Source organism: Elephantulus edwardii, unplaced genomic scaffold, assembly GCF_000299155.1.
Source record: "Elephantulus edwardii isolate Elephantulus edwardi_28Jun2011 unplaced genomic scaffold, EleEdw1.0 scaffold00186, whole genome shotgun sequence".
NCBI lineage: Eukaryota > Metazoa > Chordata > Mammalia > Macroscelidea > Macroscelididae > Elephantulus > Elephantulus edwardii.
Window position 1 is genome coordinate 2,393,509 of NW_006399936.1, and position 21,072 is coordinate 2,414,580.

Below are 21,072 nucleotides of genomic sequence, written 5' to 3' on the forward strand. Positions count from 1 at the left end.
CATGGTGGGGAGAATATTTATTTGCTCACAGGGAACCTTTTGTTGCCTTTTCCCAGAGGTGCAGCCTGTGTCACTTTTTCTTGGGCTCCTTACAAGCCACCACATACCTCTGGGCCACATTGAGGGGAGGGGAGTAACCGTCTGCATAGGAGGTGTCTTCAAACAGGACCGAATAGTCATCCTGGGGCTGCGACAGGAGGCAGACAGAGGGGCTGTCAGAGACTCCCAGGCGAGGTCTTCCTGTCTTGAACCTGCCCCACAACCTTCACTGGGAACCTCTGGTCCACGGGTTCCCTGTCTCCTGTCCTTATCTTCCACGCTCGGATGCCAAGACTCCAGTCCCTACTGCTGAGGAGTTCCTTTCTTGCAACAAAGGGCTAAGGGCAGGGGACAAAGAGCAGGGAGGTGGGGCCTGGGACCTAAGTCAGGGTTGGGTCATTACTGGCAGCTCTTTGCCCTGACCCCATGTTAAGGTGATCGAGCACAGCTCAGAGGGCATCAAGTAGGTATATGGACGAAGTGAGAGAATGGGCATCACACTGCTATGGACAGTATGGCGTGGGCACTGGCAGAGCCTTGAGCAGCCCCAGGCATATGTATGTCCTCAGTGGTACAGGACACAGGTGACCTGAGGACAGGCCCTGGATGCACTCCCTTCTCAGGGCTCAGCTGTCTGTCTTCTTCTGTGTAAATGCAAAGAGGAGCTTAGGTGACAGGGTTGTGGTGACATTACAGAGCTCATCAGGAGGGCCTCACAGGCCCCTTCCAGCCCAGAAGACATGACAAGGAAAGGTTATGACCTCATGACGCCCTCTGGTCAGCCAGAACATGACATCTTGGGCTGCCTTACCCGCTGCGGAGGCGTGTGAATGAGGGCGCGGTAGAAGCAGGTGGTCTGGGGGTACAGGGCCAGCACGAGCTGTTCCTTCTGAAATAAGGCTTCAGGGTCTGTCTCAGGGTTGGCCTTCCACTGGGGCAGAGGGATGATGCGACGTCGGCTCAGGGTGTGTCTCCTGGGGGTGCAGGGACCTGTGTCAGCCCAGGGTCAGGCACGCAGATGCATCCCCGCGGCCTGGCTGCTGGCAGGCTCTGCACTTCCCTGGCCCCTGATACTCACTCCTTGCCTTCTTCATCAATGTCGTCTACCTCGTACCTGGGGGAAGACAGGAAACACTGGGTGCTATGAGCCATACAGTCCAGGCCGCAGAGGGCTGAGGGGAGAAGGGGGAGAAGGGGGAGCTGCCCCGCCACCCCAGCTCCCGCGGGGAAGCTCTGCAGCCCAAGCAGCGTGAGGCCGGGGGTGTCGCCGGCCGGGTCCACTCACTTGTTGGTGGCATGGCTATAACTGACCACCTCGGCCAGGATCCACTGCTCGTCCCCATCCACAGCCTTCACCCGGGCAGCCACCTTGTCTCCAGGTTTGGCCACGTAGTCCCCTGAGGCTGGGATGGCCCCACACAGCGGGGGCGGCCTGGGAGGAGGGAAACGGTTAGGCCCCCCGGCCTGGGAACACAAGCCGCCCATCGTCCGCCCGAGCCACTCTCACTTGTCTCCGGGCTTTCCGATCCACAGGGGCAGGGTCATGGCCGACTGCTGCAGCAGCGTCATCAGCACCCCTCTGCGCATGGTCTTGCGGGGAGGCTCCGAGTCATTGTACAGGCCCGCGATCTTGGCGGCTGTGGGAAGGAAGGGAGCCCCCAGTTTGCAGACAGGGAGTGAGGCCCTGCTCCACACCCTCCTGGCACCCCTGCTCTCAGAGGGGCTCAGCTTGGAGCCCCTGGCTCCTGAATAGATGGCACTAGATGGTCCATGAAGAGTCTGCCCACAGCTCCTCTAACAGAAAAGAGGCCAGTGGACACAGTCCTTGGGGAAGGGACGAGGGGGACAAAAGGTAGCCTTGTGCTTCCCAGATCTGAGGCTGGTTACAGAACGGTGCCCACTTCCTGGGAAATGCAGTAAGTTTGACACACGTGCACTTTTCTATAAAGTTGGGATTCAAAAACAAGATTGCCCACTGTGGGTCCCTGACCTCTCAAGCATGGCGCAGCCACCCAGCCACTTTCACACAAAACCAGTCTGGCACTGACACTTCTGAGGTGTCCTCCAGCGTGTGTTACGTAAAGGGCAGGGGAGTGAGGGGGTAAGGCCAAGGACTTGCAGCCTCTCACTGTAGACTCCACCTGGAAGGTCATGCCTTCAAGACTCACAGGTGTGGCTCTGCAAGAATGAGTCAGGTTCCCCTCCACCCCCACCCCCGGCAAAAAGGGGAGCAGAGGTGGGGAGGAGGGCGGTGCTGGCTGCAGGGGCAGAAGGCACAAGAGGGCAAGGGCGGGATCCACTTGGTATGACGAAGGGGAACACACGAAACCCCGCCTCTCAGAGGCAGGGAACCGCCTCTGCGCATGTCCCAGTTCCAGACTCACTGGGTCACCCCTGGGGAGGTCGGCACTGAGAGGCAGCCGAGCCCCCCCCCCAAGAAGGGCTGCACCCTCAGGAACCCTCACTGCTCCTGGGCAAGGGACACTGAACTTTCCTGTCAACTCACCAATCCGCCGCTCTTCCAACAGAGACTTGATGTCTGCGATCTTATCTAGAGCTTTCCGGAGGATGCTGTGAGAGGGGAGGGAGGAAGAGGCCTGGGTGAAGCACTCAGCTCAGACTTCCCTTTCCAGGACTGACAGGCTGGGTTTTCTGGACCAAGCCCGCTGCTGCAAACTATAAACACTAAGAGTGTTTCAATCTTCAAAGCAGAGAACTGACAGGCAGTAAGGAAGCCAGGCCAGCATCTAAGAGAAAGCGGGTGCCAGCTGGGAAAGCGAGCCAGAAAGCCGCTTGGGCCCCGAGTGTGCCAGACCAGTACCAAGAAGCGTGGCTGCAATGCTCACAGCCTTGAGACGTGGTGGGTGGAAGTCAGAGCCACTGCCCACGGTGGGACCCCACATATAAAAAAACGAAGAACCCCACAGGGCACTTTGGGAGGGCTGGCTTCATACAAGACAGGCCTCTCTACAAAACGTAGACCTCTGGTGGACATGCAGCCCCGGAAATTTTGAGAATTTTATCTATGGGAGGTCAGAGTTATCAAGAGCTCCAGTTAGAGCTGTCTGAGTCACCTCCAAGCCCTAGTGACATCTGCTGTCACAGAGTAGAACTGTTCCGTCAGGTTCCCAGTGGCCGTCACCTTCTAGAAGCAGATTTATTTTGAGATGCCCCTGGGTGGTTTCAAACCACCAACCTTTCAGCCAGAAGCTGAGTGTTGCCCTTTGCACCACCCAGGGATTCCTCCAGAGTGACAGAGGTGCCAGGACGCTGGCAGAGGCCAACAGGTGAGCCGTTACCCTACACTGGGAAGCAGTTCTCCCATAGGCGGAAAAACTGCAGAAAAAGAACACGGCTGTGGATAGAGTAAGAATGACAGAACGTGCATGCTACAGCCTTAATTTCTGAGGCTAAAGTAACTTTAAAATAAAAAATCAAAACTCATGTCTGAGTTCCATCTTGATTACACCAGAACCTCTAGGAACCACCAGACTTGAGAAGCACATAGGTTTGTGAAGTAGCAGGTTAAAGGAAACCATTGCTGCAGAATCACCAAAGCCTTTAACACTTGTTCTCTGTTTCAGCATGTTAATCCCCACCCACAGTGCCGCTCCGTCGGCAGTGTGCACAGGACGGTCCAGGACAGCCCGGCTTGGTAGATGCCCCTGGACCTGCCTTCCCCAGCTCGCCCTGGAATCACCAAGGCCGCTATGTGCTGTCAGAAGGCTCCCTGAAGACACCATCTGCCCCACTGGCTATTGTGCTTGCGTAGCTGTATTTTTGGAAATGCTTTCTGAACCAATGTTAGGAAACAACTTGTTTCAGGAGGAGGAGGAGGAGGACTCCCTTCCCCCAACTCCACTCTGGTAATCAAGATCTTTGACCCCTGCTGTCATCTGAAAGCCTTTTCAAAACTGAGATGAGCTGTTACATAAAGGCACAGGAGTTCTTTCTGTTTTCTGCAAAGCTGACGTCCACAATACAAAGAACAGCAGCGGTCCTAAGGTTCGGGCTCTGGTTTTGACAACACCTCTAGGCACCTCTTCTATTTCTCTTTAAAAACAAGCTGGTGTCTGTTAAAGCATCGATGAGTACCTCTTCCAGAGTACACACATCTTCCCGCCTGGCCATAGCACTCCTGGTGCCCACGTCGATCTCACCTTTCCTGACCTGGCAAGTGGTTCTAAGAAGGTCACGCTCTGTATTTACTGGGAGCAAGGATGAAGGTTTGAGAAGAGATGGTGAAGGAGAAGTGACGGCAGGATTACAAGGTATCGGTCGCTGTGTGCACAGACCACGTTTGTAAATGTCTGACTCTGGACCTGCCAATGGCAGGAGGTGCCCCCACACTGTCTTCAGAAGCAACGGGCTGCCTGCACCAGCAGCTGGGCAGGGAGGGACAGTTTACCTACACTCTCAAATCAGCATGACATCCTCTGACTTAACACAGGCCACATTTAGAGCCTGGAGAGTGGGAAGGGGGAAGCGTGGGCCAGAAGCTAAGCGGCCGCTGAAATATTCAGGTCGACTCCGCCGTGTGCTCTGGCATGAAGAGCTCCATGAGATGCTTCTGTCCCAGCTGAACACAGAAATCTCTGCTGCTCTCCCAACCAGCCCCCCATCTCAGAAACTACTCTTGCTGCTCAGCTCCAGCGCCATCTATCGCCTGATCACCCAACTTGCTTTGACTCCCACCCGGCTTCCTGCTTTTGAGACATCACTGGCGCTGGTGGCTTCAGGACACACCGTGGTGCTGGGGGCCTTCACACCCCAAGCTCCTCTCCCACCACTGGGGCTGTTTCTCATGCCCACAGGTGCATGTTCTGCAGTCACGGCCTCTGACATCATCCCCTCTGCCCAGCTTATCGTCTCTCCCCGCTCATCCCTTCCCTGAGGCCATCCCAGATTCCGGGGCATGACTGCTGCCCACGGATTACACTGTTACTCTTCTCTGAACAATCTACAACTCACATCTCTCTATGAGGCGGGCCTGGAGCTATGTGGGGGCATCAGCAAAGGTTTACAGCACTGCTGTCAGCAAGCAAAGAAAATACAGGCAAAGAAAAACCAGTAGTCAGAGTCTGTGGTGATTAAGGAGGCGAGGGGGACCTGTATGCAGTAATGACTTGTTTGTGAATGCTTGTTATGTGCGTCAAGTCAGAACTGACTCATAGCTGACCCTCCAATGGGTTTTTAGAGGCTGTAAATCATATGAGAGGAGACTGCCCATTTTCTCCCATGGAGCAGGGCTGGATTCAAACCACCAGCCTCTGGATTGGGAATGCAGCTCCTTATCCACTAGGCCAACTGAAGTTTCCTAGTCGATGCTTCTTGTTTTGTGCTGTTGAGTCGGAACCAACCCATGGCTGACCCTCCAGCACCTTTTCAGAGGCAGTAAATTGCACAAGAGGAGACTGCCTCTCTTTCTCCTTCAGAGCAGCTGGTGGATTCGAACTGTGTACCTCTGGGATGGCCACGCAGCTTCCCACCATTAGGCCAGCAGAGCTCTCTAACAGATGCTTCAGGAACCTGAACGTTAGCTGTCAACACAGGTAGGCAGCTATTTAAACGGAAAGTTACAACTTCTTGTTCTTAGATGGTACTGAGTCGCCCATGGTCACAGGCACCCCTGAACCTAGCCCCAGCCTCACCCTCCTCACCAGCTCGCGCCCACGGACACAATCATCGTGTCAATCCATCTTGTTGAACGTCCTCCTCTCTTTCTCTGACCGCCTGCCTTGCCCAGCATGATGTCCTTTTCCGAGGACTCGCCCCTCCTGACGACACACTCAAAGGATGGGAGACGAAGCTTCTCCAGCCCTGCTGTAAGGAGCACCCTGGCTGCACTTTCTCCAAGCCAGATAGGTTTGTTCTTTTGGCAGTCCAGGCGATAGCCAATACTTTATGTGAGTTAGGAAATTCCTTTCTTGAATAACAAGCAGTAATTTTTTAAGAAAACCAACCAACCAAAATAGATGTATAGATGTATACCTAGTAACAGGATTATACTGCAAACTCTTGCTCCAATTCTGAAATGTGTTGTTGTTAGATGCCATCGAGTCAACTACAACTCTCAGTGACCCCATGAACATCAGAGCTGGACTTTGTTCTGTTCTGAGCCATCTTCACAGTCTCTGATATGTACACCTATAAAATAAAGGCATGCCATGGAAAGATACCATGTTGTTGTTTTTGGTATGTGCTGTTAAGTCACTTGCGACTCACAGCGACCCTATATAAATAGCCCTGAAATCTGCTCTATCACACCTACACTCATTACCCCAGTCACTGTTCTTTGTGTTTCCATATTTGAGATCTCAGCCTCAGGTGCCATGTCTGCTAGTCTAAGAGTGTTCTATCGTTCATAGGGTTTTCGAAGGCCTGTTATTTCGGAAGTGGATGGCAAATCCTTCTTCCTAGCTACCATGATATTTCAAGAATATGGACTCTGGTTTTAAAACAAGCATCTTACTTACGAGCTAACTAACTTCTAAGAGATTGCATTCTGCTCTGTACCTCAGTTTCCTCATCTATGAAATGGGGGTAATATCAAAACTTAGCTCACAGGGTTACAATAAGGATGAGCTGAGGCAAATCTATTAAGTGTTTAAGAATATATATAAAATCCAAAAAGCGTTTGGCACACAGTAAGTGGCACATAAGGAGGAGGAATTACTATTAACTGAGTTATAATAGAGAACAGATTTCTTTTCATGGGTCATGGCCAAAAAAATGTGAAAAAACACCAATATTAGTAACTTTGCAAGTATTGTGTAACGGCAGGCACTATTTCATGTTCACACTTCTGTTGCCTCTGTAGCTGCTGTTTCTGGGTGCCACTGAGTCGGAACTGACTCAGAGTTGACCCTCCAGCGAGTTTTCAGAGGCAGTAAATTGCATGAGAGGAGACGGCCCATCCTTCTCTCACGGAGCAACTGGTGAAGTTGAACCAATTGCCTTTGGGATTGCAGCACCACTTCCTAACTATATACTTCTGTGGCTAGTTAATATCCCATTTCAGTGATGGAAAAATTGAGTTTCAGCTGAATGACCAGCCTAGGTCACGGGACTAGTAGACGGCAGAACAGGCTTGGGCCGGAGAAGCGGGGGCTGTGGTTCACAGGCACCGGCAGCCAGTGCCCACAAGGTGCAGGTGTGGAAGCAACAGCAGGCAGAGCAGGGGGGTATCACTGGTTCTCAGCCTCACCCCGGTGCGGGCGGGGAGGCAATGGCGGGCAGAGTGGGCATTACTCACTTGCACTCAGCCTCTGCATCAGCCTTGGCAGTTGTGTAGAGCCCACGCAGCTTCGTCCGGTAATAGGGAGAGACTGCAGTGCAAACACAGGGACAAGGAGGCAGAAGGCAATGGCAGAGAGGCCGAGGGAGAAGTCTGAGCTTCATGAGCTCAGAGGCAAGTGCTCCCTGAGGCTGGCGCCCCTTGGGAAGTGAGCTAACAGATGCCATCACCGCATCTAGGAGAGGACTTTCAGCTCTGCCATCAGGACACATGCAGCCTAACACCTCTGTCAGCACACCAGGGTGAACAAACCATTCTCAAAGCCACTCAGATTTGGAAACCACCAGTCCAGCAGAGGCTCATCCACAGTCCGAGGAACTGTGTTCCAGAGCGTGGCCAGTGGACTGGGCTGCCTGTGCTTCTCAGGGGTTTCCAGACTGCATCCTCATTTGATTGACTCTGCAGGCCCCAAAGTTGGGTATCACAGTTCCCTAATATTGGGCATCTGTTCCAAATCAGTCTAAGCGAAGACTGTCTCTCTGGCCCAAGAGGCAGTTCAAGCTGGGATAAGGGAGGGCCACGCACAAGTCCCCTAACAAGATGCTAAGAGCTGCACTCCCAACCCCTCCCTTTCCTGAGCCCACCTACTCACTCTTGTTTTCTGTCTGCATCCGCTCGTGGGTCTTCTGGATATTCACCAAATTGTGTTCACTCCGGGAACGCTCTTCCTACAGAGAAAAGAACCCCAGGACATGAAAGGGGTCCTGGTTTTGAGTTCAAAAGAGTCTGCTTCCTGATTAATGCAAAAGTTAAACCATAAGTGGACTGTCCTTTAACAAGGGAAATTTATCTACAGATTTAAAGCAATCCTCATCAAAATTCTACCCAACTTCTTTGCAGAAACTGAGCAGATGAGCCTATGATTCATATGGAAATTCAAGGTACCCAGATAGTCAAAACAATCTCGATAAAGAAAAATAAAGTTAGGGAACTCACAGTTCCTTACTTCAAATCTTTCTACAAAGCTACAGTAATGAGGAATGTGTATACCAGCATGTGGACAGACAGACTGAATAGAATTGAGGATCCAGAAATGAACTCTTACATTTATGGTCATTTGCTTCGAGGAGGGAGCATGAGAGAGTACATGAGTTTAAGCTTTCTTCACATCACCTCCACCTCTTTCCCTACCTGATGCAGCAGTCTTAGGACCAGGGCTGCAACTATGGATGCTTGGAAGGAATAGGGAAGGTTATGAAGAAAGAAACTGGCCAAAGTGGAGTTGACAGGGAATGTAGCTGTCCTGCTTTGGGCAGGCTCAGCCCATGTCACTCAGTCAAAATCATGCTCGCAGTGCCATCTGTCATGTCCACGCTCAGGTACCTTGCTCATTACGTTAAATATCAGGTAACAGGCAGTCAGCTAACGTTGGAAGCTCAGGTCTACTGGCCAATTGGAAAAATGCATGAAAAGCCAAGGAGGTGCAGGAGCCTTAAACATTTCTCTATTGAAGTTTTCACAGATTACCGGGGAGCAGGGAGCCCAGCCTCGTGGCTCTCACACACACACACACACACACACACACACACACACACACACAAGCTCCACACTAACTCCACATGTGAGAGCCACTCCTGCGAGCAGCTGGGGAACTTTCCCACCACGTCTTATAGTTCTCAGAACTTGCACACACACCCTGCCCTTAGTACACTACGGACAGGCACGGTTACACCTGAAACAAAGGTCCAGCCCAGCTCTTGCTTGCTCAGACACGGCTGCAGGCTCACGAAAGCTCCCTATTGTGTATAAGGCGTGTTACAGGTGAGCACAAATCTGCCTGCAGGGGATACACAGTACACGGCAATCCCCAATGGCCCACTAGAGAGAGTTTAGGATCTACATAAGCCTACCTTATATGAATGGAGGTAGACTGAGGGAGCAGGGGGGTCAGGGACACTTGCTTGGACTGGTATTCCTACCAACTTTCTGGATCTAACATCCTAAGGTGGAAAAGTCTGGGTAAAAATCAATGGGGGGGGGGAGCTCTGGTGGCCTAGTGGCAAGATGCTGTGCTACAATCCCAACAGCAAGCGGTTCGAAACCACCAGGTGCTCTGCTGGGGAAGGAGGGGCAATCTCCTCCCGTGTCAGTTGGATCTGACTCGATGGTACACAACAAGGGAAAATAAAAAATTAAAAAAAAATCAATCAATCAATCATTGGGAAATTAAGAGAAGAGAAAGCAGCTGGTCGGGGAGAAGGCATGGATAAATGTGTACACAACGAGGAAAAGTCACTGGTGCTTTGAGAAGCTCAGGGCAAGAGTGTGGTGTGGAGCTTATAGCACATTTATAGCAGATGCCTAAAAAAAATGAGGCCACATGCTTGTTGAGACAGAGGCTGATTACCCAATAAGTAAGGTAACACGGGCTAATCGTGTTTATCTATCTAATCTGTAGCGAACAATTGGCACTGGGCTTCACCACATCTTTGACATGAAACCCAGGTGAAACAAGTCCATGCAGACCTGCTCACTGGAAACCGGTGCTTACCGGGCTCCCAGGCCAACCGGCCCAGCTCCCTGCTTCGGGAAAGGTCAGTGGAAGGAAGCCTACAAGTCCAGTGGCGCTGCCCTCGGAGAGGCTGGTCACTCTAAGGTATGCTGAGGAAATGACCAGCATATGTCTCAGGACTGTGAGGAACTCTCATCTAGGGCCAGGATTTTTTCTTTTCAGGTTATGTTTACAACAGAGGATTTCATTTTGGAATTTTCCAGAAAGTCTTATTAGATACTGAGCCAGTGGATTTACATGCCATACACAAACACACATCACCTTGGTTTGGAAAGCCATTAGAATAGGAGGAAAGACAATAGGTTTCTGATGGGATTAGTGCTGAAAATAGCCCCACACAGAGACTAGGTGGGCTCTGGAAGCTCACAGGCAAATTCAAGGGAAATTATATCCTGAGTGGATTGGTGGTTGTTAGGTGCCACTGAGTCAAGTATGACTCATAGTGACCCTACGAACAAAAGATCTGAACCCTGTTCTGTCCTGTGCCATCCTCACACTTCCTGATACACAAGAGCCCACTGGAGAAGTTACCACATCAGTCTACCTGGTCGAGGGTCTTTCTCTCCTTTGCCAACCCTTCCTAGCATCATGTCCCTCTCCAAGGAATAGTGCCTCCTAGCAACATGCTCAAAGTATGTGAAGTGAAGCCTCATTCTTGCCTCCAAAGAGCACTCCAGCTGCACCCTCTCCAAGACATATGTGTTTTCTTGGCTGTCTAAGTGATGTCAGTTCTCTTTTCCAACACTACAGCTCAAAGGTGTCACTTCTTCTTCTTCTGTCACTCTTATTCATTTTCCAGCTCTCAGATGCATAGCAAGTGATCAGAAAGCCCATGGCCTGAATCAGACACACCTTAGTCCTCAAACGGTCATCATTAGTCCTCAGTAACTTGCAGAGGTCCCTAACTGCAGATTTCCCCAGTGCAATGAGTCTCATTTCCTGACTACTGGAACCAGGGTAATTGTGGATCCAAGCAAGATAAAGTTATTGACAGTTTCAATATCCTCTCCATCCGTGAAGATGCTGCCTATTGGTCTGGTGGTAAGAATCTTTGTTTTCTTGACACTGAGATGCAATCCATACCGAAGGTTGCATTTCTTGATCTTCTGCAACAAGTGCTTCAAGCCCTCCTCACTTTCAGCAAGGTTGTGTCATCTGCATAACGCAGGTTATTGATGAGTCTTCTCTCCAATCCTGATGCCACATTCTTCTTCATAGAATCCCGCTTATCAAATAATTTGTTCAGCATACAGATTAAACAGTTACGGACAGGGAATACAACCCTCAAGTACTCTCTTAATCATGCACTGTTCCTCTGCTCTGTTCACACAACAGCCTCTAGGTCTAGGTCTCACCTGAGCACAATTAAGCGCTCTGGACCTACCACTCACCTAACCCCCATATGGCACCCAGTACTTCTGGGATCCAAGCACGTATCGCCTCCACACCCCGGCCTTTAGCACACAATGACAAAGCACGCACAGTGCAGTGACTACCAGCCCACAAGGCAGTAAAGGGCTTTACAGGAAGGAGATGGAAGGTGCCAGCCTCGGCATCCTAGGACAAAGCAAAGTCAGTTTTAATGGTGAATTGTTTATTAACTGATAAGAAGGAGTTCTCTTTCAGGAGGGAGGCATCAAAGGGCTGGATGTCAGCTTGGAAAGACGCTGAGGCTTCAGTGCCACGTGTCAGACAAGGCAAATCACGCCAGATCTCACTGAGGTAAGCTAGTGTTGGGAAAGGGCCTGTACCCTGATCCCTGTACCCTGACGAGACCTTAGAGTGATTATATTATAGGTGGAGGATGCAGCTGCCAGAGCAATGAATGAGCTGCCTCCTAGCCGCTGAAGCACAAGCGAAACAAACACCAATGGGAACCTTACTGTTGTTTTGTACCATCAAGCTGGAACCAACTCACCACTGACTCTCTGGTGGGTTTCCAGCGGTAATCAATCCCACAGAAGGAGACTGCCCACCCTTTTGCTGCAGAGCAGCTGGTAGATTTGAACCAAGCACCTTTGAGATGGCAGTGCAGCTCCTTCCCATTAGGTCCCCAGAAGCCCCTACTTCTATCTAAGGTTACATCAGGGACCTTACAGTCCTCCAAACCCATGGAAGGTCTCTGGACACGTGTGAATTGATGCATTCCAACTGCCCTCATGATAAAGTGTAAACTGGCACCGTCAGTTTGAGTCAACCACCTTATGTAAAACAATCTTATAACAGTACTGCTGTTGGTGAGCAAATGTATTGCGTGACTGAGTCAAAGACACCTCTGCATGTCATATTGGTGGAAAATGACTAGCCTGAGGAAGAGGTGAGTTTAGTCATCAGCTAACTTAACCATCAGCTAAGTTCTCTGTGCTAAAGAGTTCTGCACAAGTGTATCATAAAGTGCAAATAGCAGGTCACAAGGGGAAATGGGTAGAAATCAATGGGTAATAGTTTCATAGAACACATTAGTTGTTTCTTTAAGGCAACCTTTACCCTCCAATAACTCTTTTTCCGACTAGCACTGGAGGAGACTGACCCTCCTTTCCAGCAGAGCATCTGGTGGATTCGAATCACAGGCCTTCAGGATTGCAGCACAGTTTCTTGCCACCAGCCCACCAGAGCTCCCTTAACTCTTTCAAATGATGCGGTCTTGGAATTGTTACATAAATACATCCATTATACTAAATGTATGTCATTAGATAAACATGATTGCTTTGCTGTAAAAAAAAAATCCTAGCCAAGAGGAATAGCCTGTTTAGTAGAAGATTAACCCTGGGCTGTTCATTCCAAAGCCTGCACATGCCAAATAAAGGTCTGGCCTTTGCTTCAGTTCTGAGATAACCGAACACCCTTAGGCTATCCTGACTGATAAAATGTCTTTCCTTGCCTGGGCCTTGGTCCTACCAACTTACGCAAACAGTGTGCTTTATAGTGGGGATTTTGGACTACATGCTAATAGTCTAACCTCTGACAAAGTTGCAGATTAAGGTCCTACGCAAATGTTTCATGCCTACATGAAATGAATCTTGGACACCAAAGATGACTTGAATCTGCATTTTTTCACCAAAATACACTGTAATCACCTGTGTCACCACAAAAGAGATTTGTTTTATGACTCTATAAAGGCATTTTTGACTGTGTGGATCATGGACAATCTATGGATAATATTGAGAAGAATGAGAATCCCAGAAAACTTGATTTGGCTCATGTGAAACCTATACATAGACCAAGAAATGACTATCTGAACAGAATAAGGAAATGGTGCATAGTTTCAAGTCAGGAAAGATGTGTGTCAGAGTAGTATACTTTCTCCATACCTATTCAATCTGTAGGCTGAGCAAAACATTCAAGAAGCTGGGCTATATGAAGAAAAACATGGCATCAGAATCGGAGGAAGAAGACTTACCAACTACAACCACCTGAGTTATGCAGATAAAGCAACTTTCCTTTCAGAACATGAAGAGGATTTAAAGCACTTGCCGCCGCAGAAGATCAAAGACTTTAATATAAATTTAAAAGTCTTTAATATGGATTACATCTCAATATCAAGAAAACAAAACTCTTTGCCACTAGACCAATCGGTAACATCATGATAGATAAAGACTAAAGTTGTCAAAGATTTAATTTTACTTTGATCCACAATCAAGACCCATACAAAGAGCAGATGGGAAATTAAAAGACATGTTACATTGAGAAAATCTATTGTCAAGGACCTCTCCCTAAATTCTAAAGAGCAAAGACATCAATGTAAAGACCAAGGTGAACTTGATCAAAGCTATGGTTTTTTCAATTACTTCCTCTGCCTGTGAAAGTTGGACAATGAATAAGGATGACTGAACAAGAATCTATGTCTTTGAATTATGGGGTTAGAGGAGAGGACCTAACACACCCTATGGACTGTCAAAAGAACAAACAAGTCTGCCTTGGAGGAATTAGAATGATCCTTCGAGGCACAGATGGTGAGACTTTATCTCACATACTTTTGGCATGTTGCTGGGAGGATACAGACCTTGCAAATAGTCGTCGACATGCTGGCAAAGGTAGAGAGCAAGATTCCCAACAAGATGGACTGACGCAGCAACTATCATAATGGGCTCAAGGACATAAGAGATGGTGAGGATGGCAGAGGCTAGGACAAGGTCGAGACACGTGGTTCACAGAGTGACTATGAGTAAAAATCAATTCAGTGACACCTGACAACAATAACAACATCTATAAAAATTGCTCTTCTGAGACGTTCTGCTGAATCACTGAACCCGAGGATTATCTTGGAGACTCCTACGATCCCATATAATGGAATATTATTCAGTAATAAGAAGAAATAAAGTTGCTAAATACTGTAAACCAGACACACTTGGACGAGTAACGTATGCTCTTCTTTATAGCAGATATTTACTTATTGCTGTCAAGTCAATCCTGACTCTTAGCAACATCATAAAACAGAGTAGAAATGCCTCATACCCAGGGCTGTAATGTATAAGGGAAAGAGCTCTGGTGGCGAAATGCATAGAGTGCTGTGCTGCAAGCCACAAGGTCAGCAGATTGAATCCACCAGGCGTTCCTCTGCAGAATAATGGGTCGCCTCCTCCCATTAACATTTACCATCTGGAGAAACAGCTGGAAGGTCACTATGCATCAGGATTGACCCGATGGCAGTGGGCTTTTGGGATGTTTATAGAAGCAGACTATCCTATCTTTGGAGAGTTTGAACCAGCCACTTTCCAGTTAACAGCCAAGCATATTAAACACTGTGCCGCCAGGGCTCATTATGAAGGATCCAGGACAGGCGGATGCACAGAGACAGAAAACCTCCAAAACATCCCGGTACGTGAAGCAGCCAGACACAAAAGACCACACTTTTCAAAACTCTGTATCTAAGAGAAGTTCAAACTGGACAAATCCACAGAGATAGAAAGTAGACTCGATCCACAGACAGAATGTACATGGGTGGCTGTCTACAGCTCGGGGCAAGGCAGTAAGAAAAGGGAGTGACTAGTGATGGGCATGAAGGGTGTCTTACTGAGGAATAAAAATGATCATGACGATGGCTCAACACCTGTGAGTATACTGAAAACCAGTGAGTTTTGAAGAATCATGAAATACTGCACATGATGGGAAATCCATCAATGTGAGCCAGACCCGGAGTTCCCCTCCTCTTAACACAACCCTCGTCCATCACGCCCTCCATAGGTCTCCAGGAATGAAGGGCTGTGATTTTACCTGAGTTTGCTTGATTAACTGATGGAGTTCTGTGAGAAGTTCTGCAATACGAGAGTCCGCAGACACGAGGGCCATGGCGTCTCAAGGGTACCTGGGAGAGGGAGGCGGGCACAAACATTAATGACTTTGATAATGAGTTGCTCTAGAACTCTTGCAACATAATGTTACTTATTGGAAGCAGGAGTGGCGTCCACTTCCTAAACAAAACAACATGCCTCCTGAAACTCTATAAACTTTGATAAATGTCGATAGTTGTAGTTGTTGTTGATAGTTGTTTATAGGGACACCATGAATTGTGCTCAAATGGCAATCAACAATGACAACAACGTTGCTTAAGGACTATCAGGGCGGAACCAACCCAGAGCTGATCCTCCAGCAAGTTTTCTGAGGCAGGAAATCGCACAGGAGGGGACTTTCCATCTTTCTCCCTCAAAGCAGCTGGTGGATTCCAACCCACTGCCTTTGGGTTGGCAGCGCAACTCCTTCCCACTAAGCTACCAGAACCCCAAGCCAACAGTCTGTATGATGCCTTTGAGCTGTGGTGCTAGAAAAAGAGTACTGAACATACCACAGACTGCCAGAACAAACAGGTTCATCTTGAGAGGGTGAAACCAGGCTGCTCCTTGGAAGCAAGGATTCTGAGGCTTTGTCTGATATGCTGTCGGCATGTTACAAGGAGGGACCAGTCCTTGGAGAGGGACATCAAGCTTGGAAGGGTGGAGGTGCAGCGCAAGTGAGGAAGACTCTCGATGAGACTCACTGATTAAGTGACTGGGGTGATGAGGGTTGGTGTGTCAGAAGCAATAAAGTTGGCACAGGACAGAGCAGGGTTTAGGGTGGTTGTACATAAGATCACTATGAGTCACAAGGGACTTGACAGCACATAACAACAACAACATGCTCAACCAAGTCAAGTAATACTTAATTCAATACCACTAAATAGGAATCAACTTATAGGTGAGCCCTCCAGCAGGTTTTGAGAGGCTACAGATCACACACAAGGAGACCGCTCATCTTTGTGCCAGGGAGCTGCTGGTGGATTCGAACTGCCAAAGCTTTGGGTTAGCAGTGGAACGCTCTACAGATTACACCACCAGAGCTCCCTAATATGCCCCCCATACTATTTTTTAAATGCCTTCCAACAGCAGTACCTCCTAGCCCCATCTCACTTGCTAACACTCTGACAAATGATTCAATCTTGGTTCTATTTTGTTTTGAAATTTGTGACTGGGCGAGTACCATAGTTACACTTTTGGAGCCTCAAAAATATTTCATTACCTCTACCTCACACCATACAAAAAAAAAATGAACTCAAAAGGAACTGACGGCCAAAGAGAACAGCCATAAAAATCTTAAGAGAAAACAAAAAGAAATCTCCAAGACCTTGGGAGATTTTTATCCTTGCATGAGCAAGGGTGTACGCCAGGGATGTGTCCTGTCTCCATACCTTTTCAACCTATATGCAGAGCAGATTATCCGAGAGGCTGGGCTCTATGAGGAGAAGCGTGGCGTTAGGATTGGTGGACGATCTATCAACAATCTGCGTTATGCAGATGACACAACCCTGCTCGCTGAAACTGAGGAGGACCTCATGCACTTACTGCAGAGGGTCAAGGACTGCAGCCTTCAATATGGACTGAGGCTCAATGTCCAGAAGACAAAAATTCTCACCACTGGATCAATCGGTAGCATCAGGATGGATGGTGAAGAGATTGAGATTGTTCACAGCTTCAGTTTGCTCGGCTCCACGGTCAACACTCTTGGCACCAGTAGCCAGGAAAGCAAAAAACGTATTGCGATGGGAAAGTCTGCGGTTAGGGACCGGTGTCTCTCTGGAGACTAAGGTGCGCCCGATACAGGCCATAGTCTTTGCAATCACTTGTTATGCATCAGAGAGTTGGACAATGACTAGGGAGGATAGGAGGAGAATTGACACCTTTGAGCTGTGGTGCTGGAGAAGAGTACTGAATGTACCACGGACTGCCAAGAAAACAAATAGATTCATCCTAGAGAGGATTAAACCAGGCTGCTCCTTGGAGGCAAGGATTCTGGGGCTTCGCCTGACATACTTTGGACATGCTGTAAGGAGAGACAGGTCTTTGGAGAGGGACATCATGCTTGGTAGGGTGGAGGGACAGCGCAGGAGGGGAAGATCCTCTATAAGGTGGATTGATTCACTGACTGGGGTAATCGGGATGGGTGTGTTGGAGGCAATGAGATTGGCACAGGGTAGAGCAGGGTTTAGGGCTGTTATACATAGGGTCGCTATGAGTCACAATCGACTCAATGGCACATAACAACAACAACAACAAAACAACTATCTATCTATCTATCTATCTATCTATATATATATATATATATATATAAATTGTATATATAAAGTATATGACCTTTACCAAATACTTGATTTCTGAATATTTACTCTCATTGTAAAGGTTGTTTTTTCACTTTCACAAAAGAGTCCTTTGATGCAATAAGAAAATGCCTTTAAAATTTTTATGCCATTCAGTGTGTGACAATGAATGAAAAAACCAAACTTTTCCATAAACTTTTGTTAAAATCATAATTTTAAAAAAACAACAATTTTTTATGATATTCAGTTTTTCTGTTTTTTCTTGCTCATGCAAGGATACAAATCTCCCAAGGTCTTGGAAATTTCTTTTTGTTTTCTCTTAAGATTTTTATGGCTATTCTCTTAGGCCATCAGTTCCTTTTGAGTTCATTTTTTTTTAATGGTGTGAGGTAGAGGTAATGAAATATTTCTGAGGCTCCAAAAGTGTAACTATGGTACTCGCTCTGTCACAAATTTCAAAACAAAATAAAACCAAGATTGAATCATTTGTCAGGGTGTTAGCAAGAGAGGTGGGGCTAGGAGGTGCTGCTGTTGGAAGGCATTTAAAAACAACATTTAAAACCTATGTACAAAGTGTCTCTCTGGAGACTAAGGTGCGCCTGATACAGGCCATGGTCTTTGCAATCACTCGTTATGCATCAGAGAGTTGGACAATGACTAGGGAGGATAGAAGGAGAATTGACGCCTTTGAGCTGTGGTGCTGGAGAAGAGTACTGAATGTACCATGGACTGCCAAGAAAACAAACAGATCCATCCTAGAGAGGGTTAAACCAGACTACTCCTTGGAGGCAAGGATTCTGGGGCTTCGTCTGACATACTTTGGACATGTTGTAAGGAGAGACAGGTCCTTGGAGAGGGACATCATGCTTGGTAGGGTAGAGGGACAGCGCAGGAGGGGAAGACCCTCTATGAGGTGGATTGACTCAGTGACTGGGATAATCGGGATGGGTGTGTCAGAGGCAATTCGACTGGCACATGACAGAGCAGAGTTTAGGGCTGTTGTACACAGGGTCGCTATGAGTCGCAAACGACTCAATGGCACATAACAACGTGTACATATGCACGCACGTGCACACACACACAATACCATATTAAAAAAACACACATCAAAACTCAAAAAGATAAACCACCCAATATAAAAAACAAAGGACCAAGATCTGAATAGACAGTCCTCCAAAGAAGACATACAAATTGCCAATAAGCATATGAAGATGCTCGGCGTCGTTAGTCATTTCTCGGCCGTGGTGTCGGAGCCTGCTCAGAGCCATCCTCCACGGGGTTTCCAAGGCCGGAAACTGCATGGGGGAGACTGCCCATCTTTCTCCTGAGAAACCACTGGAGAATTCCAACTGCCAAAGAGACAAGGGCTTGTAGGTTAGTGGTGCACCTTCCTAATGACTAGGCCTCCAGCACGGCCTGATGCTATGACATTGTAGTTATGTACCCTTGAGCAGGAACTAATTCATAGCTACTGCAGTTGGTTAATCTTCATTTTCGGCCAGTTGGCTGGCACCACCTGCTGAGATGGGGGGTCAGCGGTGCTGGGAAGCCCGCTTGTCATTTTTGGGTTTTGCCGCTATACCCTGAGGGCTTGCATAAAGTTTTGGGTGAAGTTACCGTTTCCCAGAAGTTGCTGTGTGAGTAATGGGCAAAGGCAGCTGAGGGGATTTCTGGAGGACTAACTGTTCTCTAGAGGTGTCTTTACTCTGCAGAGTACAATTTGGGAACTTATTGTCTGTTCACTGGAGAACTGGGCGGCTTGCCCAGGCTCTTGTATTTATGTTTGCTGACAAAGTGCTGAATGTCTGCCTTGAGTTCAGGCAGCTGCACCTTCACTGTGTGACTGGCTAGATCAGCAAGCCCTTCAGTCCTCCTCACAAGCAGTCAGAATTTCTCTAGCTTTAACTTTACCCATTTCTGCCTCTGATGATACAACTTTGCCAGTGATGCAGTTGTGTTATGCAGCAAAGGCAGCTCTGATCTTGCTTACCCAACTCTCAACTCCTTTGCTGGAAAAAAACCCAGCAGTGTTGAAAATCCACTGATTTCTCAATCTTTGGGCCTCTTTCCTTTGCCAACTTATCTGGCTTAATTTCAATATGATCTCCCAGGACACTGGCTTTAACAGATATTTTTGCCTTGAAATTGCCAATCAGCTCAATTGACCACTAGAGGCCATGTGACCCCTGTTGTTCCATGCAGAGATCTGGGATCCCATTTAAGGAGAGTTTCTGTTGCAGAGCTCTGCTGCCTTGTGCAACCCCAGGAAGTGCCCTGAAGGATCCTTGACTTCTTTAACTCACACAGGAAAATGTGTTATATAAGATGTTATTCTCACAGTCATGCATGTGGTCATGGTTACTGTTGTTGTTGTTAAGTGCCGTCGAGTCGCAAGCAACTCATAGCGACCCTATGAAGGAGAGTCCTCAACACTTGTGTGTCTCTCATCCTTCTCTCCAGGTTCACAGGGTTTCCGGAGGCAAGCTATTACGGAAGTGGATGCCACTCCTGCTTCCAAGCTTGTTTTAATTGGGGAGTTTCACCCAACACTGTCCACCATGGGTAACCAACCATTAACGCATTTGACACATCAGCGTAACAGTGTTCAGCCTCACAGCAACCACAAGTTACCGCTGTACGGCAAGTGGACACACCACTGCTATACGTGTGGTCATGGTAGTACACTAAAAAATATCAGAGCTGTTTCAAATGCTTTTGTTGAAACAGCATAAATCTTTTTTCCTTGGTAATGACATGTGTTCTGAGTTCAGCCTCACATCTAGTGGAGCAAGTTCTTTGGACCCGGGGTCCCTTCACTGAGAAACTCTTAGACCCAGGGGAAGACTGAGGACAGAGACCTTCCCACAGAGCTGACAGAGAGAGAGAAAGCCTCCCCTTCTAGCTGGCCTCCTGAATTTGAACTTCTAGCCTTTTAAATTGGAGTCCTGCATCTCCCACTGAAGACTCCCACTGGAGTCTGGGTCTAAGAGCTCTCAGCGTCTAGCACTGCCTGCTCCACCCAGCCTAAGCTGATGCAGAGAAGCCCAATGACTGTCATAGAACTGCACGGTGTCAGACATCTTGATCTGCACTGTCAGGGAAGAATTTGGGATAAGTAAAGTTCTTAACACAGAACACAAGGTCCCTGCGAAGAAGTTCACATCCTTCTGCCTCATGTTTTATATTGCAGCAATACTGAACTCCTTTTTATGATCCACACACACCCTGTGTAATTTCTTATCCCAATGCTTTATAAAGCTAATACTGTTCCCTCTATCTAGTATACTGTTCCCACAATCCCCTGATTTAACCATTTACTAAGACTTAACTTTGTACTAAGCTACCTCCTCCACTAATCCCTGATGGAAGCCTTAGTTTCTTAGTCTGAGTCATGGGTCCTACCTTTGAGTTCCCCTAACACCCTGTCTCTCTCTCTCCCAATCTACTTACCAAAGCACACTAATATTCTCTTTGGAAGTACTTTCTCCTCCCCTGGCTTGTCAGGTCCTTCGAGGAGGGGATCACTTTCGCCTCAAGTATCACCATTGTGCCATATAGTAGACTTTCAGTAAATGGAGACAAAACAAATACTCAATCCTTTATCCCAAAACTACTTACAAAAGCATATTCTTTTTTTAAAATTTTTTTAAATTTTAT

At 47.9% G+C, this 21,072-nt stretch overlaps 1 protein-coding gene across 1 annotated transcript; it reads right to left on the reverse strand.

The window, feature by feature from the left end:
• Positions 1 to 61: 61 nt before the first annotated feature.
• Positions 62 to 15,154, reverse strand: CCDC101 (coiled-coil domain containing 101). Its single transcript, XM_006896556.1, has 9 exons — positions 15,063 to 15,154; positions 7,929 to 8,004; positions 7,295 to 7,367; positions 2,546 to 2,610; positions 1,547 to 1,676; positions 1,325 to 1,471; positions 1,118 to 1,153; positions 851 to 1,013; positions 62 to 187 (listed from the first exon to the last, which is right to left on the reverse strand). Exons 1-9 carry the CDS (start codon positions 15,135 to 15,137, stop codon positions 71 to 73), a joined length of 882 nt encoding a protein of 293 aa, XP_006896618.1. The 5' UTR covers positions 15,138 to 15,154; the 3' UTR covers positions 62 to 70.
• Between the last annotated feature and the right edge of the window lie 5,918 nt (positions 15,155 to 21,072).

Bases quoted from the DNA above. Each gene is read 5' to 3' on its own strand.
- CCDC101 (XM_006896556.1), bottom strand. From the start codon at position 15,137: ATGGCCCTCGTGTCTGCGGACTCTCGTATTGCAGAACTTCTCACAGAA. The intron at 1,677-2,545 runs GTGAGTTGACAG...TCCTTCCCACAG, and splicing joins GTTGGAAGAGCGGCGGATTG to CCGCCAAGATCGCGGGCCTG. The intron at 1,472-1,546 runs GTGAGAGTGGCT...CCCTCCTCCCAG, and splicing joins ATCGGAAAGCCCGGAGACAA to GCCGCCCCCGCTGTGTGGGG.